The sequence below is a fragment of the Rhea pennata genome, chromosome 26, assembly GCF_028389875.1.
Source record: "Rhea pennata isolate bPtePen1 chromosome 26, bPtePen1.pri, whole genome shotgun sequence".
In the NCBI taxonomy this organism is placed as follows: domain Eukaryota; kingdom Metazoa; phylum Chordata; class Aves; order Rheiformes; family Rheidae; genus Rhea; species Rhea pennata.
This window is the reverse complement of record NC_084688.1, coordinates 528,351-543,598: the sequence shown is the minus strand read 5'-3', so window position 1 is coordinate 543,598 and position 15,248 is coordinate 528,351. Positions and strand designations below refer to the sequence as shown.

Genomic DNA, 15,248 nt, shown 5'->3' with positions numbered 1-15,248 from the left:
TTGCACTCTCCAGTAGTAGCAGTCTGAGCGCAGACTGAAACTTCCAGTGTACCTGCATCTCACAGATCAAGCGAGTAGAGATTCGCACAGCAACTCTCAGTTGTAGCCATCTTGTGCAGGCAGGGAGTCCGTCCTGGGGGCCGCTGCTGAAAATGGCTGCTGGGTGGTGCTTCTGTTTTTCCTGGCGTACAGCCTAGAAATCCTCATACCAGGCGCTTTAGAACTTCTTGCTGACTGGCTGGTGTTTCCTCATCCTCATACTACTGCCATTGTACTTTACAATTGCATCAGTGTGAAGGAAAGAACTCTGCAGACCCTGCCTTATGTTATTGCTAGCACTCCAAGAAGAGCAGACGGTAAACAGTACTTGATTTTGTGTATGGTGTTTCTGATCTTCAGCTCGTCGTGAAATCTGTGGTTAACTTTCAAAATCTTGCTTCTCTCAACTGCAGTGCTTTGTGGCAAGTTTCTGAATGTTAGGCAGTCCTGAATACCTTTTCTTCATAGTGAACTCTACTTGTAGTGCTATTTTTTTCTTTTTTTGTGAAGGGATAGCTTAAGATAAGTAAGGTGTTATATATGTATATATATTTTTTTTAAGATACCTAATAAGCACAGACTGCACTTAGAGATGCCACTGACAGAGTACTTGAAACAAGTGTGAACTGCAAGTTCAAAGTTCAGCCAAGAAGAGGCTCTTCACATTGACAGCCTATCTTTAAAGTAGAGTAAACTTAAACTGTCTTGGAAATGTTTAAGGGGAAATGGCACGTGACTGAAATGGCAAGAAAACAGAAAGCAAGCTGAATAATAGTACTAATCACATGTAACAGTTGCATGCAAAACAACTGCAGAGCCCTTGCTGAAGGAACTGCAGAATTGAAGCTCTTTCCCCAAACATATGTTCTGAGGTTGTAAAATTTTACCTTACATTATCTAAGAGAAAATCTGTTCAAGCTTAGGGTTATAAAAGCAAGAACTCTCAAGTGCTGCCAAAATCTGTCTTGTGTATCAGAGGTCTGTGGGAACTCAATAGCAGTCTGAGCTGTAACCTGTGTTGTGCTTTTAATTCCTCTTGACTGTAACATCATTGTTCTTAAAAATATTTTATCTTTGCATTTGCTTTTCAGCAATGTAGTTTGGCATCACTGTTTAGATTAAGGTAACTTACCATCTTATTTTAAACTACTCAGCTGTTCTAATGTGGGCAAAGTAGACCTTATTCAATAGGAGAAATTTGTAACTGAATGTAAAGTAGCAAGGTCCTAACATCATGAATTGCAGAAATACTATTTCAGTGGAGAGGTCTTCCTGTAGATGCAATATTCTAGCCTCAGGTTTAGACCTGAGCTGGAATTGAAGCTTTTTCTCTCTAGAAAAAGTCCCTACACCAAAGGGACCATGCACTGGGGGGCGGGGGGAATGTTCCTGCCTTTAGATAATTGAGGGGCCACCCTCCTTTTCCAAGATTAGGCCATAGCTGGAAAGAATGGATAGCAACATACATTGTGAATTAACCTGATTTGCTTTGCACTGAGAAGTTTGTGTTGGGGGTCGTATTTCACTATTCAGAGAGATTGATGCTGAAAGACAGTCATGACTTAGATTTAATCCAGTGTTTGTCTCTTAGTCAGTCTCCAATCCTTCAGTATGAGAGATTATTTCTGTACAATAAACCTTTTCAGCTTACTTTTTTTCCAAACTTTTGCACTGTTATGTTAAAGAGGCAAAACAAGGTCTTGCAAAGCTCTTCCTTTCCTGGTAGGAATGTAAGAAGGCCTCTATGCTCTGGAAGTGTTGGAGGGGACCACTAGAGTTAAGAATGGCTTTAATAGGAAATTCCCATTTGCTTCAAAATTAGCATGAAAGCTATGTCCATTCATGTGCATAGCATGGTTCCCAGCCACATAGCAGTATAGGTTTGGTAAGCATGGAGAACTGTATTCATCTGCCCTTGCTAAAGATTTCAGTCTGTTCTCTCCCTCCTGTGTTCAAGACCAGTTCCCTGGCAGATGTGTGTCCTTCAGTTGTGGCTGTGTTTTAGACATACACAAATGTGATTTTTATTTATGCATTGCGTGAGCCATTTGCCACTGATCCATAAGCATTCACAGAATGTACTAAGGCACTCAGCCCTCTTGAGGCAGTGAAATAGATCTAAAATAATCCTTTTGGCTGTGCAATGTTAAATGCAGCTGAAGGCAAGAAACTGTCACACAATTCCTGTTTTGTTCCAAGTGGCAAAGTTGGAGAGTTCTTGGGTCTGTGCAGTAACTTCAAAATAGATTTCAAATACAACAGATGTGGTGAACCTCAAACGACTGTGCAGGATAAATAAAAAGAAGCAATTATGTGGTGCTGTGTGGACGGCTGTTCTCAGCTGTAAACTGAGAAGTGAGCTGCAGCTTGACAAACAGGCAGGCCCCCCTTTGCCCTGGCAAAGCTCCTGGCGTTCTGCCACCAGAGGGGGAGTATTACTTTCCAAGAGGCGTGGGTGTGCTGGAGTTGCATCCTGCTGGGAATCCAGTGAGCAGAGGTGGGAGTAGTAAAGTCCCACTCCCCACCCACTCGCTAGAATCTTATTTATTTTGCTTTGTAAAGGTCATGAGCCTGAGGCTTGTCTTTAATGTGACCATAACAGTATAACGGCACACTGCTGCTTTAAAAGGCTGTCTCCTGTAAGGGTAGGATAGAGTGACCCATGATATTGCATATGAATCACAGTTGTCCTTTTTGGGAAACAGTGACTGCAACAATCTCTACAAAAATACACCAGTCACTTTGTAGCTGTAAGGGGTACTGAGGCTACCCTCCTTAAGGTACCTCTGAATTACTGCCTACCTAAGGCATTGACACGCTCATTTAAGAATACAGATACTAAGTAGGAACTTGCAGTTGTACTAAATGAAAAATAGATTTTTTTTTTGTTCAACAGATGGCTCTTAGTTGCTTCCAAATGAGATTGTGAGCTGTCTAGTTTTCCAAGCAATGTGGGTATTCTATGATTCTGTTAGGCTGGAAAAATCCATCTATCTACAGTCCAACAAACACTTAATTATTAATTTGAAAAAACTGAAGAATACATTTAATGCAAAACACAAGCTTTCCAGCCTATTTGCAGTGCTGTCTAGTAAATCTTCTGCAGAACTCTATCACTGATGAGAGAGACAGCCCGAAGTTTGCAATGAAGCTAGTACACATGACATCTGATGATTCCGAGAGTATGCAAGTGTCTAATAACAAAACGGACCTTGGGTTCTGGGTATACCTGCAGGCAATCGCAAGAAAAGCACACCGAAACTTTAGCTCAGAGCATTTGGTTAAACTTTTTCACTAATTCCCTGACATTACAACAGCCTCTTCTTGAGCTTGAGGCATCCAGCTGTGATCAGTTGTGTCCAAGAGGAGCTTTAAGATGTCATGGCCAGCCTGTAGTGGAACAGTTAATCATCAGGGTTAACATTTCACTTACAGTGGGTTCTGTGTGACTCAGATACTCAATCTTCTCCCCCTTATTTGCCTTCGCTTACAGAATAGTTAGTCACAGGATACTTATGGAGATTATCAGGGTTCCTGAAAAACTGGAGTGTCTTGGCGAGAAGCCTTTCCTCCCCCACGGAAAATCCTGCTCACCCTAGGAATTCCTCTGCATGGAACTCTCTGTTTATCTTCATGAACAGACAGGAGAACATATCAGGAAAAAGATGTTTTTTCTGAAAGCTTTACCCCTGAGTTCTGTTGGGAAAATACTGTTTGACAGCTGAAATACCAAGAGCTTTGGGATTTGACATGATTCCTGATTTGAAAAAAAATAATTCAAATGAGCCTTTTTACATTTGGTAAAAATACTTACTGCAATTCTAAAACAATTCAGGGTAAGATTTGCTGTTGCTTGATGTCTACAGAGACTTAGGTTTTTTTTAGTGAACCACGTAATGGAAAGTGTTTCTCATGAGCCTCAGGGAAACACTGTGCTTGTTTTTATTGTGGACCACGGAATTATTTTTTTCATTTCCCTATTTGGCAGTTGCTGACCATTGGACAGTTCTCTCGAGTTATTCTTTTTTTTAAACTTAGTTCATTTGGGGAAGCAAGCAAACAAGGCAAAGCTGCTATTCAGCTTGAGACAATACGCACATCCCTAGCTCTGCAGAAGTAGTCATTTAGAGCTAGATCAAATATGTTTAAGTAAATAAAAGTAACTGAGGGAGGAAGTCTGAACAAGGCATCATGCAATCTAGGCTTGTTATAACTGAAATGTGAACTTTAGTACTATGAGCTTATAGGAAATACATTGCCCAGTTGCATGCTTCTGGGTGCTTCTAAGTGATACTGCAGATAGGGAGTTCCTCCTTTTATTGTTGCCCTTGCATTGCCCCTGGGGGGGGGGAGGATGGTCTTCCTCTATTCTGTTCAAGAAATATCAAACAGAAATATATTTGTTTTGCCAATAGATACATTACACTCTAATACTTTTTTTCCTCTTTAAAGCTTTGTTTAATTTTTCATAGTCAATACACAGATGCTTTTCTGATGGAGTTCTTGCTGATCTCTAACTTGCGTCTGAGACCTGCCTTTTTAATGAATAATCGCTCTTCTCTCTCTTTCAGGATTGAATTCCAGAACAAGTTCTACACTGGCACTGGATTCAAGTTTCTCCCTTTCTCGTTTGATACCATCCGTGAAGGAAAATTTGATGACTAGATATCCCTCAGCTTGAGCAGTGTTAAACTTCGTGTTCTGTGGTTAGCCCCTGTCCCATGTGTCCGAGTTGCATGTAATCCTCCCATAGTGAAAATAACTTATTGCAGCAAACTCAAGTGTTACCATGGATTTTTCAAAGCCAAGAGCTTTGATATCCTTTGGTAATGAGTGACACTGGATCAAAGCTTTTCTTAACTTTACCACTGAGGATACTAATTGCATGAAGTGTTTAAATTTGATGTGTGATAGTGTATTTCTCGTGTTGTGAATTTCCTGGCAGGCTTATCAGAGCGGTATGGGAAAAATGCAGCTCTGGCTGAGTGGGCATAAAAACACACAGGGGAAAAAAGGCATAACAGCTTCAGTTTGCATAAAGCTTGCTGCTCAGGGGAGAAACTTTTTTTTAAAGGAAGTTTTATGTATGGATCCTATGTCTGCTTCTAAACAAATCACAAGCATGGGCAGCTCACAATGCAGGGCATGCTCCTCCTACCTCTAACCCTTCCACATGTGAAATGTTTTTATCTGGCAAAAACATGTCTCTTACCCTTGCTGGGATTCAGCTCTTCTCTGAACTGTGGCCATGGCTTCAAGAGGCATGATTCACCCTCAGCTAAGTGTATGGGGCTCTCCATTTGCTGTGACGAGGGAGTAGCATCTTTCCCTTGCCACATTTCTCCTGGCAGAGGAGGATCAGAAAAGACTGTTCCTTTCCTCTACAGAGAGGAGATGCTCCTTAGCAATGTGCACGGCAGGTTTGTATCCCACACAAAGCCTTGTGGCCAGCAGTGAAAGCCTGCTGCTTGTTCCAGCTCTGCTTTGGGAGCTGGAAGGGTGGCACTTGCCGAGTCTGTGTTGGTGGGAACGGGGGGCTGGAGCACAGAAGCCTCTGCTGTCTGGGGAGGGCCCATGGGCAAGCACCCTGGGGCCAGTCTGCACAACTCGGTCTGGCTTGTGGTATGGGCAGAATGGTTGGGCAGTTTCTGGACAGAAATAGTATAAATTGGGTGTAATAGGCATTGGTAGGTGTTCCGGTGTGTTTTAAACTGTAGCAGTTAGCACACATCCCTGTTGTGCATGGGTACCCAGACACATGGGGGTGTTAGGGGGGACATTCTCCCTTTTGACTGAGTTCACGTCATTCACTTTGTTGACAGCCGTGCACTCAGAGAGCTCGTTCCCAGCATCGTGCATCTTGCTCCTAAAATTCTGTTCCCTGTTGTGTAGAGCTGGACTCTGCTTCCAAGTCCATGGCTGTCTAGACAAAAGGAACCAGGGCATTTGTGTAGCTAGAATGAAAAATTTAACTTTTTTTTTTTTTTTTTTTTTTTTTTTTTGCAAAATAAATGGAGGATTATTTGTAGGTAGTCTGAAGGAAGCCCGTATTGTAATTCGTACACTAAGGTGATACGGAGGAGGGAAGAACTTGGTGCTGCAAACTGTCATCTTGAGTATCTGACTACTGACAGTGGACGTTCCTGTTTTTTGTGTTTAAAAACAAAACTCTAAGCCTGTAAAGTCTTAGAGGTTCAGGGATAGCTGAGAATGTCCAGGTAGATCTAACATCAGTGCAAACAGTTACTGTAAACATGGAGATGCCAGTGACTTGTTGTCATGGCAATTGTATTCTGCTCATCTAAGAAGCTAAGAAGCCCTTTAACGGAGAACAGGAGGCTGTCTTGCCAAAGTAGTCTCCATGGAAATGGGTCTCAGCTGTATCTCACCAGTGTAGCTGTTGCTTTTTCTCCTGTGCAAAATGTGAATAATTTCTTGCACTCCCCAATTTGATGTAGCTGCTGGAGCAGTCGCGTGTGCATGTGTGTTAGTGTTGTGTGCAACTTTGTCATGTGTAATTGTCACAGTGGATCTATAGTATTTGTGTATGAAAAGCTAGAACATAATGAGAATCATCTCAACCTGGAATTGAAGAGGAAGTGCCGTGCAGTGCAGGGCTGCTTACAATGATGCGAGAAGGATGCGTGTTTGCACTTAATGCAGGGGGCAGAACAACCACAACCACAGCCCCGAGCGGCGTTCCCCGCCGTCACGTGCGAGTGCATGGGGCAAGGGGATCCTTGCACTGCGCTTGGGCAGCTGCCCTAGGTAATTACTGTGTTTACAGGCAAACCTCGCTGCATGTTTACAATGATGTTTGCAAAATGAAAGACAAAATCAAAAGTACTCTGCAGGTGGAGCAGTGACACCAGTCCTGCTGCCCAGGTGAAATGCATTACTGATACTCACTGTATAAATTAATAATTTAACTGTACTGGAAGTGGTGAAGTGGTGTGGCCTCTTTTTATTTATTTATTTATTTATTTGGTCATCTCCTAAGCTTTGTGAACACTGCTCCCTGGAAGTCTGTTTCTGAGCAGAGCATCTTTCCCAGCTGACACAGCACAGCCCCAAAAGCCTGGGAGAGTGGGGACCTTATACTCCTGCTTGGTGACTGGTAAGGTAGGATGGGGTGAGAACAGAGCATGTTGAACAACTGAGTGCAGTGGCTATGGCTCAGCTGCAGCGTCTGGGTGCTTTTCAAGCCCTGGTTAATGGACCGGACTAAAGTCAGAGCAGGGCACAGAGCAGGCTTCGCTCCAGCACCTGCTCCCCCAAAGTTAACTTAATAAAATAAGTGTTTATGCAGGAAGAAAAAATAAGGCTTGATTAAACCCTTGTGTTCTGTGGACGCCCTTTCACTGGGCTAGAGCAAACAACAATCCTGGCGCTGCCGTGCTGGGCCCGCTGCCTGGCCCCGGCCCCGGCCTGGAAGGGCCGTGTTTGCTCAGGCCTTTCCTGAGCTGCATGAGGCGCTTTTTCCACGCGCGTGGGAGGGCGGAAGGGAGACGTGTGGGGTTTTGGCGATTGTGTTTTTGCTGTTCCTGCAGCCTGATAAGGTTCCAGGCCCCTAATGTTTTTGGGAGCGGCCTCTCCCGTGGCAGGGAGCTGGGCGGGAGCCCTGGAGGCTCATAGAGCCTGCAAAGCGGGGCGCTGCCTGCAGTCTCTTCTCCTGCCTCCCTCCCTCCCGCGCCAGGGATGTGGCTCCGTCCCCCCCCCTCCCCTCCCCCGTCTCTTGCCAGCTGGGGCAGGGGCAGCTCTTCCCCTCTCACCCTTTGCCCCGCTCCCTTGCACCACTCCCTGGGGCACAGCCGCTCCTCCTGTGCAATCAAAATATTTCTCCTTGTTTCTAGGGCTCTGCTTGGCTTTTCCCAGCGTGGTGGGGCAACAGGGCCAGCCCTTGCTGCTGGCTGGCACGGCCGCAGCCCCCCAGCCCTGCCGGGGGGTGCACGGGCTCTGCGCCCAGCCCTCGCGTCCCGGGGGCCGAGGCGCGGAGCGCTGCATCGCTGCGTCGGGCACCGCGGGCGCCTTTCCCTGGGCCAGCTCGCGTTTGCACGGTGCTGCTTAGTGCCCGGCTCCGCGCCGGGGCTCTGGCAGCGCTGCGGGACCTCGGCTGGAGCCGCTGCGACCCTCTTCCCGAGGCCGAGAGCGTAAAGACCGCCCGGCAGGAGCGGGCTGCGGCTCAGCCCGGCTCCGACCCGCCGGCGTGTCGAGCGGCCGCGCCGCGCCGGGATGCGGCGCGCCCGGGGCGCGGGGTCCCCGCCGCCGGTCTCGCAGTGCCCTCTTCAGGCCGTCCCGCGGCTCCGGGGCCGCGGAGCCCCCGCAGACGCCCCCGCTCCCGCCCTCGCTGCCGGGTCCTCAGGGCTGGAGTCGCCGTGCCCGACGTCGGCCCTGAGCGGGGAGCGCACGGGCAGCGCGGCGGCCCGGGGCGCGGAGGCTCTGGGAAACGGGACTCGCTGCGCTGCAGAGAGCCTAAACTTAAAACCAGCCTTTGTTAAACCTGCTATTTGCGTCATCCAAGTGTTTTGGCCTCCTCTGAAAACTGACTTGCTGAAGGGCTCACTGGCAGGCCAGAGGAAAAACCACGGGGGCGTTTGCAGCCTCGAAGTGGTGGCTGCTCCCCCAGAGCATGGAGAGAAGCGAAACGGTGTCACCTCTTCTGGCTCCATGAGGCTGAACTCCATCCCTCTGCCAGTCCAGGCAATGAAGTGGGAATTGGTTGGATCATCCAGCAGAGCCACAAGGAACTGCCAGAGCTGGAGCGATCCCCATCCCTCCCTGCAGGCGACCCACGGCCCGGACTGGCGTGCACCAGCGTCACCTGCAGCCCCCCACGCACCTTGGCACTGGCCCCACTTAGCCTGAGTCAGGGATAGAAAACTTAACCTTTTGTTTATCAAAACAAAGCAGAATGACAGGGTAAGCGGTGCCAGCAGAGGCCACGGTGCTGCCTGGCCCCAGGCTCAGCAGGCAGCTCCAGACACCTACACGCTGCAGCCCTACGGCCGCGCGCAGCTCCGGGAGCAGGGGCTCGCGCGGATGTGGTCCCTGGAGACGCTGCTCCCTTCCCCAGGGTCGCGGGTCCTTCCAGGGTCCTCCAGCCCCCGCCAGGCTCTGCTAGCAGCCGACACGGTGCCGTGCAGCATATTCCAGCGTGGTGCCGCGCCGCGCCGTGCCGTGCCGCGCCGTGCCGTGCACTGCGGCACGGTGCAGCCCGGGGCAGCGTGGGCGGCCACTGCCCCTCCCCCCGTAACCACGCCCCCGCGCTGGCCACGCCCCCGCGCGGGCCACGCCCCCTCTGACCACGCCCCTTCGCTCCGCCCCGCCCGCCGGCTCCTCCGTTCCGTTGGGCGGCGCGGCGCGGCGGCCCGGAAGGGGGCGTATCCCTGCGCTGATTGGCCCGCGGAGGCCCCGCCCCGCGGCGGCGCGGCGCCGATTGGCGGAGCGCGCCGCCAGTCCGGGCAGGAGCGCGGCCATGGCGGCGCCGCTGCGGCTGGCGGCGCTGGGCGCCATGTTGGCGGCGGCCCGGGCCGCGCCGCCGCCGCCGGTGCGGGCCGGCGCGGCGGACGCGCGGCAGGAGGCGGCGGTGCGGGCGCTGGCGCGGCGCGTGCTGGGCGCGCGGGCCGCCGCCGCCATTGCGCTGTCGGTGGACGGCTCGCTGGCGGCCGGCGGGCGGGACGCCTACCGGCTGCGCTCGCCGCCCGGCGCCGCCGTGGCCGTGGCCGTGGCCGTGGCCGGCTCCAGCGGCGTGGCGGCCGCCGCCGGCCTCCACCGCTACCTGCGCGACTTCTGCGGCTGCCACCTCTCCTGGTCCGGGGCGCAGCTCCGCCTGCCCGACCCGCTACCGCGGGTGCCCGCCGAGATCCGCGCCAGCAGCCCCGGCAGGTAACGGCGCCGGCGCCGCCCGGCAGCGCCCGGGCCGCGGCAGGGCCCCGGCAGCGCCCGGGAGCCGCGAGTGCCGCGGAGCCTCCCGGCGCCGTCTGCTCCCGGGCGCCGTCGGTGCCGCGGAACCCCCAGCACCTCCAACGCCGCAGGCCCCGGCAGCAGCCCTGGAAACCAGAGCCGGTGGCATCGCTCGTGGGGGCCGAGGGGGCTGCGGTGGCTCCCGGCCCGCTGTCAGCTGCCCCGATGGCCGCTGCGGCAGAGGCCGGAGGAAGCTTCTAGTGCGGCGCCTTGGGGCTGGGGCTGCGGCGGCGCCCGCTGCCTTACGTGCGGGGGCAGCGCGGCGGGGTCCAGCGGCCGCCCGCACCGGGCGCCGTCCGTGCCCCGGAGCCCCCCCCCCCGGCCCCGCACCGGGCGCCGTCCGTGCCCCGGAGCCCCCCCCCCCGGCCCCGCACCGGGCGCCGTCCGTGCCCCGGAGCCCCCCCCCCCCGGCCCCGCACCGGGCGCCGTCCGTGCCCCGGAGCCCCCCCCCCCGGCCCCGCACCGGGCGCCGTCCGTGCCCCGGAGCCCCCCCCCCCCGGCCCCGCACCGGGCGCCGTCCGTGCCCCGGAGCCCCCCCCCCCCGGCCCCGCACCGGGCGCCGTCCGTGCCCCGGAGCCCCCCCCCCCGGCCCCGCACCGGGCGCCGTCCGTGCCCCGGAGCCCCCCCCCCCCGGCCCCGCACCGGGCGCCGTCCGTGCCCCGGAGCCCCCCCCCCCCGGCCCCGCACCGGGCGCCGTCCGTGCCCCGGAGCCCCCCCCCCCGGCCCCGCACCGGGCGCCGTCCGTGCCCCGGAGGCCCCCCCCCCGGCCCCGCACCGGGCGCCGTCCGTGCCCCGGAGGCCCCCCCCCCGGCCCCGCACCGGGCGCCGTCCGTGCCCCGGAGCCCCCCCCCCCCCGGCCCCGCACCGGGCGCCGTCCGTGCCCCGGAGCCCCCCCCCCCCCGGCCCCGCACCGGGCGCCGTCCGTGCCCCGGAGCCCCCCCCCCCCGGCCCCGCACCGGGCGCCGTCCGTGCCCCGGAGCCCCCCCCCCCCGGCCCCGCACCGGGCGCCGTCCGTGCCCCGGAGCCCCCCCCCCGGCCCCGCACCGGGCGCCGTCCGTGCCCCGGAGCCCCCCCCGCCCGGCCCCGCACCGGGCGCCGTCCGTGCCCCGGAGCCCCCCGGCGCTCAGCCGCCCGCACCGCTCTGCCCCAGGTTCCGCTACTACCAGAACGTCTGCACCCAGAGCTACTCCTACGTCTGGTGGGACTGGGCGCGCTGGGAGGAGGAGATCGACTGGATGGCCCTCAGCGGCATCAACCTGGCGCTGGCCTTCGTGGGGCAGGAGGCCATCTGGCAGCGGGTTGAGTATTTTGCCGCGGGGCCCCTGCCATACCCAGGGACGCCGCTCCCCTGCCGACCCCCTTCTGGGGGCCGCCCTCTGCGCCCCGGGTGGTGCTGAGCTGCGTGTGTCTGCTCTCCCCGCCTGCTGCAGGTGTACCTCTCCTTGGGCCTGAACCAGTCGGAGATAGATGAGTACTTCACGGGGCCGGCGTTCCTGGCGTGGAACCGGATGGGAAACCTCCACAGCTGGGCAGGGCCATTGCCGCAGGCCTGGCACCTCAAACAGCTTTATGTGCAGGTACTGGGAGCAGAGCGGACCAATGCGACCCCGCTCCTTTGCTCTTCCACGCTGAGGTGCTGAAGGAGCTCTGGGGCTCGCTGTTCCCTTCCTCTGGCAAAAACAGCACCTGGCTGGGAGATGACATTTCCTCTTCCTTTACTCTTTCTCTCCTTCTCTCTCCCAGTACAGGGTCCTGGAGAGGATGCGCTCGCTGGGGATGATCACGGTGCTGCCGGCCTTTGCAGGCCATGTGCCCCAGGGTGTCCTCAGGTAGGTACAGCCATGTACATGCTCTTAGACTTGGAAGGGCAGTTCAGCCCCGACTTCATGCTCCTTTCCTGGTGAATCTCCTTTCTGTGCCTTTCCCTGTGCCGAGCTGACTGTGCCAGGGACTGGCTCTGCAGGGTGCTCCCAGGGCATGTGTGGGGTTCCCTGCCCTGCTGTGCCACTGTGAGCTTCCCTGGGACCCTGCCCCATGCTCCCAGGGGTGCGCAGGGTTCTCATCCTGGCTCTGATCTCTCTCTCCCTTGTGGCTCAGGGTTTTCCCACGTGTGAATGCCACTCGCCTCGGGGGCTGGAGCCACTTTGACTGTACATACTCATGTACCTACTTGCTGGACCCTGAGGACCCCATGTTCCAGGTCATCGGGACCCTGTTCCTGAAGGAGCTGATCAAGGAGTTTGGCACAGACCACATCTACAGCGCTGACACCTTCAATGAGATGAACCCACTGTCCTCCGACCCCGCGTACCTCTCCAGGGTCAGCAATGCTGTCTTCAGGTCCATGACCGGAGGTGGGTCAGTGCTAAGGAGCTCTGAGCTTGGGGAACAAGTGCTGGCTGTGCAGCTCCATGCTGCTGGGGCCGGGCAGGTGGCAGCTGTGGGGCAGAGCGGAGGGCCGCATGTGAGCACTGAGCTGGCTGTGCTTGTGTGGGGCTTGTCGGTGTCAGCCCATCAAAGTCCTCTGTAAAAGGACCACTTTGTGACACTGGGTCCAAGCAGGGTGTTGGCTGGGCTGTGGGAGTCTGTCTGCCCAGATCGGCTCCTCACTGCCTGTGCCTCCATCCCCAGCTGACCCCGAGGCGCTGTGGCTGATGCAGGGCTGGCTCTTCCAACACCAGCCGGACTTCTGGCAGCCGGCACAGGTGCGGGCCCTGCTGCACGGCGTGCCCCTCGGCAGGATGATCGTTCTCGACCTCTTCGCAGAGTCCAAGCCTGTGTACCAGTGGACAGAGTCCTTCTATGGGCAGCCCTTCATCTGGTGCATGCTGCACAACTTCGGTGGCAACCACGGCCTCTTCGGCACCGTGGAGGCTATCAACCACGGCCCTTTTGCAGCTCGGCGCTTCCCCAACTCCACCATGGTGGGCACTGGGCTGGCGCCTGAGGGCATTGAACAGAATGACATAGTGTACGAACTGATGAATGAACTGGGCTGGCGCCACGAGCCCCTTGACCTCCCGAGCTGGGTCGCCCGCTATGCCGAGCGCCGCTATGGTGCCCCGAACGCTGCGGCGGCCGGTGCCTGGCAGCTGCTCCTCCGCAGTGTGTACAACTGCACGGGCGTCTGTGTCAACCATAACCACAGCCCGCTGGTGCGCCGGCCCTCCCTGCACATGGACACCGAGGTCTGGTACAACAAGAGCGACGTGTACGAAGCGTGGCGCCTGCTGCTGAGCGCTGGCGTGGAGCTGGGCTCCAGCCCCACCTTCAGGTATGACCTGGTGGATGTCACGCGGCAGGCGGCTCAGCAGCTGGTGAGCGACTACTACCTGAGCATCCGGCAGGCCTTCCAGAGCCACTCGCTGCCGGACCTGCTCACGGCTGGCGGTGTCCTGGTCTACGACCTGCTCCCGGAGCTCAACAGCCTCCTGTCCAGCCACAGCCTCTTCCTGCTGGGCCGGTGGCTGGAGAGTGCCCGTGCCGTGGCCACCAGCGACAGGGAGGCCGAGCAGTATGAGCTGAATGCCCGGAACCAGGTGACGCTGTGGGGGCCCAACGGCAACATCCTGGATTATGCCAACAAGCAGCTGGGGGGGCTGGTGCTGGACTACTATGGGGTACGTTGGAGCCTCTTCGTCTCAGCCCTTGTGGAGAGCCTCAATTCAGGCAGCCCCTTCCACCAGGACCAGTTCAACCAGGCCGTCTTCCAGGTAGAGAGAGGCTTCATCTACAACAAGAAGCGCTACCCCTCAGTGCCTGTTGGGGACACGCTGGAGATCTCCAAGAAGATATTCCTCAAATACTACCCTAGTGCCATGAGACGTGGCTAGGCCGAACCAGCGTGAGTGGAGGCCGTATCTCTGGAGCCTCCCCCAGGAGAGGGGCAGGGACCCCGTGTCCTCATGTGCCAAGGCTCCCGCAGCCCATTGCCTGATCTGTGCGTCCTGGCGACGCTGGAATGAAGGCCAAGAGCCCCGGTGGCCCCCAGCAAGGCTACCCCAGGCTGTTTCCTCCGCATGGACAGGATGAGCCCCCAGAGGGGGCTGGTGGCCAGCTGTGGGGCAGGATGTGCCCCAGGGACCAGTCCTGTTTGGTGCTGTGCACCCCTCTGCCAGAGCTGCCTGGCTGCCCCAAGTCTACCCTGGCAAGGAGGGGTAAAGCTGGTTCCCCCCCAAAACAACAGAGCCCAGAGGCACTGGCATGGGAGAAGGGCTGTACCGCCTCGGCTCTCCTGGATAGATACTGGACAAGAGCTGGGACTGGACAGATGGACGGAGGGGCATGGCAGTCCACATGTGTCTCCACCGCGGGGCTCCCGGCTTGCTGCCACCAGGCGTAGCAGCAGTGGGAGGTGAGCAGAGCCGGCCTGTGTCCGGAGGGGAGGCAGGGACCTGGCTTTGCCCCGCAGGGTGGTCCTGCCCCCGCAGCTTGAGCCCCGCTGGCGCTTTGCCCTGCGGTGCCTTGCAGGGCCTTCCCTGTGCTCGCGGCTGCTGGGAGCTGTGCTGCAATTGCTGGGCCGGTGGGACCCTTGGGGACATCGGGCTAGCCTCCTGCTGCATTTTGTGCCTTTTGTACAGAAGGAAACAGAGACTTTACAGACTTTTTTTAAAAAAAAAAAAGCCCCGGGGCTCTACTCCTCAGGCCAGGGCTTTTCTGTGCCTTTTCCCACTGGGGACTCGGGCAGAGGCTGCACGTTGGCATGCCTGCCCAGGAGAGCGGCCAGCGGCAGGTCCTCGCGGGCAGCGCTCCTGCATCTCCAGCCTGCAGAGCAATTAAAGGCCTGGGCACTGAATGCTGTTCATCTCCTGTGTGCCTCTGTCCCCTCTGCTTTATTTGAAATGAGGGGTAGAAGACCAGAAAAACAGTTCTGTCTGCCCGGTGTGGGGCCAGGCCTTGCGGGCAGCTGGCTGGGAATCACAGCCGCGGCACGGCGCCGTGCCAGAGAGCACCGAGCTGTCTCGCCTCCTGCGTGCAGGCGAGCGATGCCCCTGTGGCCTGTGGTATGCAGAAAATGCAGAGATGGGAAGGCAGGGTGCGAGCAGCCAGCGCTGGCCTTCCTGAGCCTGCCTGCCTTTCCTGGTAGCACCGCAGCCCCCTGCCCTGGGGAGCGGAGGGTGCCAGAGCTGGAGGGGCACCGGTGGGTGCCTGGTGCGATGTGGTTTGGGGCTGTTCCCTGCTGGTGTGGATTCCTGGGGCTGCTTCTCTCCTTGTGCCCCAGGCTCCGGGATCCTGGCTCCTCGCTG

The 15,248-nt window shown here is 56.6% G+C and overlaps 2 protein-coding genes across 4 annotated transcripts in view; both read left to right on the top strand.

Moving 5' to 3' along the window:
* Positions 1–6,983, top strand: part of ATP6V0A1 (ATPase H+ transporting V0 subunit a1) — a 32,680-nt gene extending 25,697 nt beyond the window's left edge. For all 3 annotated transcript variants that reach the window (XM_062595670.1, XM_062595672.1, XM_062595671.1), the window contains one exon: positions 4,611–6,983. In XM_062595670.1, coding sequence (XP_062451654.1) covers positions 4,611–4,704 — 94 coding nt within the window. In that variant the 3' untranslated portion in view covers positions 4,705–6,983. The remainder of the gene's footprint in view (positions 1–4,610) is intronic.
* Positions 6,984–9,514: 2,531 nt separating this feature from the next.
* Positions 9,515–14,797, top strand: NAGLU (N-acetyl-alpha-glucosaminidase). Its single transcript, XM_062595660.1, has 6 exons — positions 9,515–9,924; positions 11,153–11,300; positions 11,433–11,579; positions 11,746–11,831; positions 12,100–12,356; positions 12,634–14,797. Exons 1-6 carry the CDS (start codon positions 9,515–9,517, stop codon positions 13,833–13,835), a joined length of 2,250 nt encoding a protein of 749 aa, XP_062451644.1. The 3' UTR covers positions 13,836–14,797.
* The last annotated feature ends 451 nt before the right edge of the window (positions 14,798–15,248 follow it).

Coding starts and splice junctions, on each gene's coding strand:
- NAGLU (XM_062595660.1), top strand. CDS start 9,515: ATGGCGGCGCCGCTGCGGCTGGCGGCGCTGGGCGCCATGTTGGCGGCG. Junction 11,301..11,432: donor AGGAGGCCATCTGGCAGCGG/GTTGAGTATTTT, acceptor CGCCTGCTGCAG/GTGTACCTCTCCTTGGGCCT. Junction 11,580..11,745: donor TCAAACAGCTTTATGTGCAG/GTACTGGGAGCA, acceptor TCTCTCTCCCAG/TACAGGGTCCTGGAGAGGAT.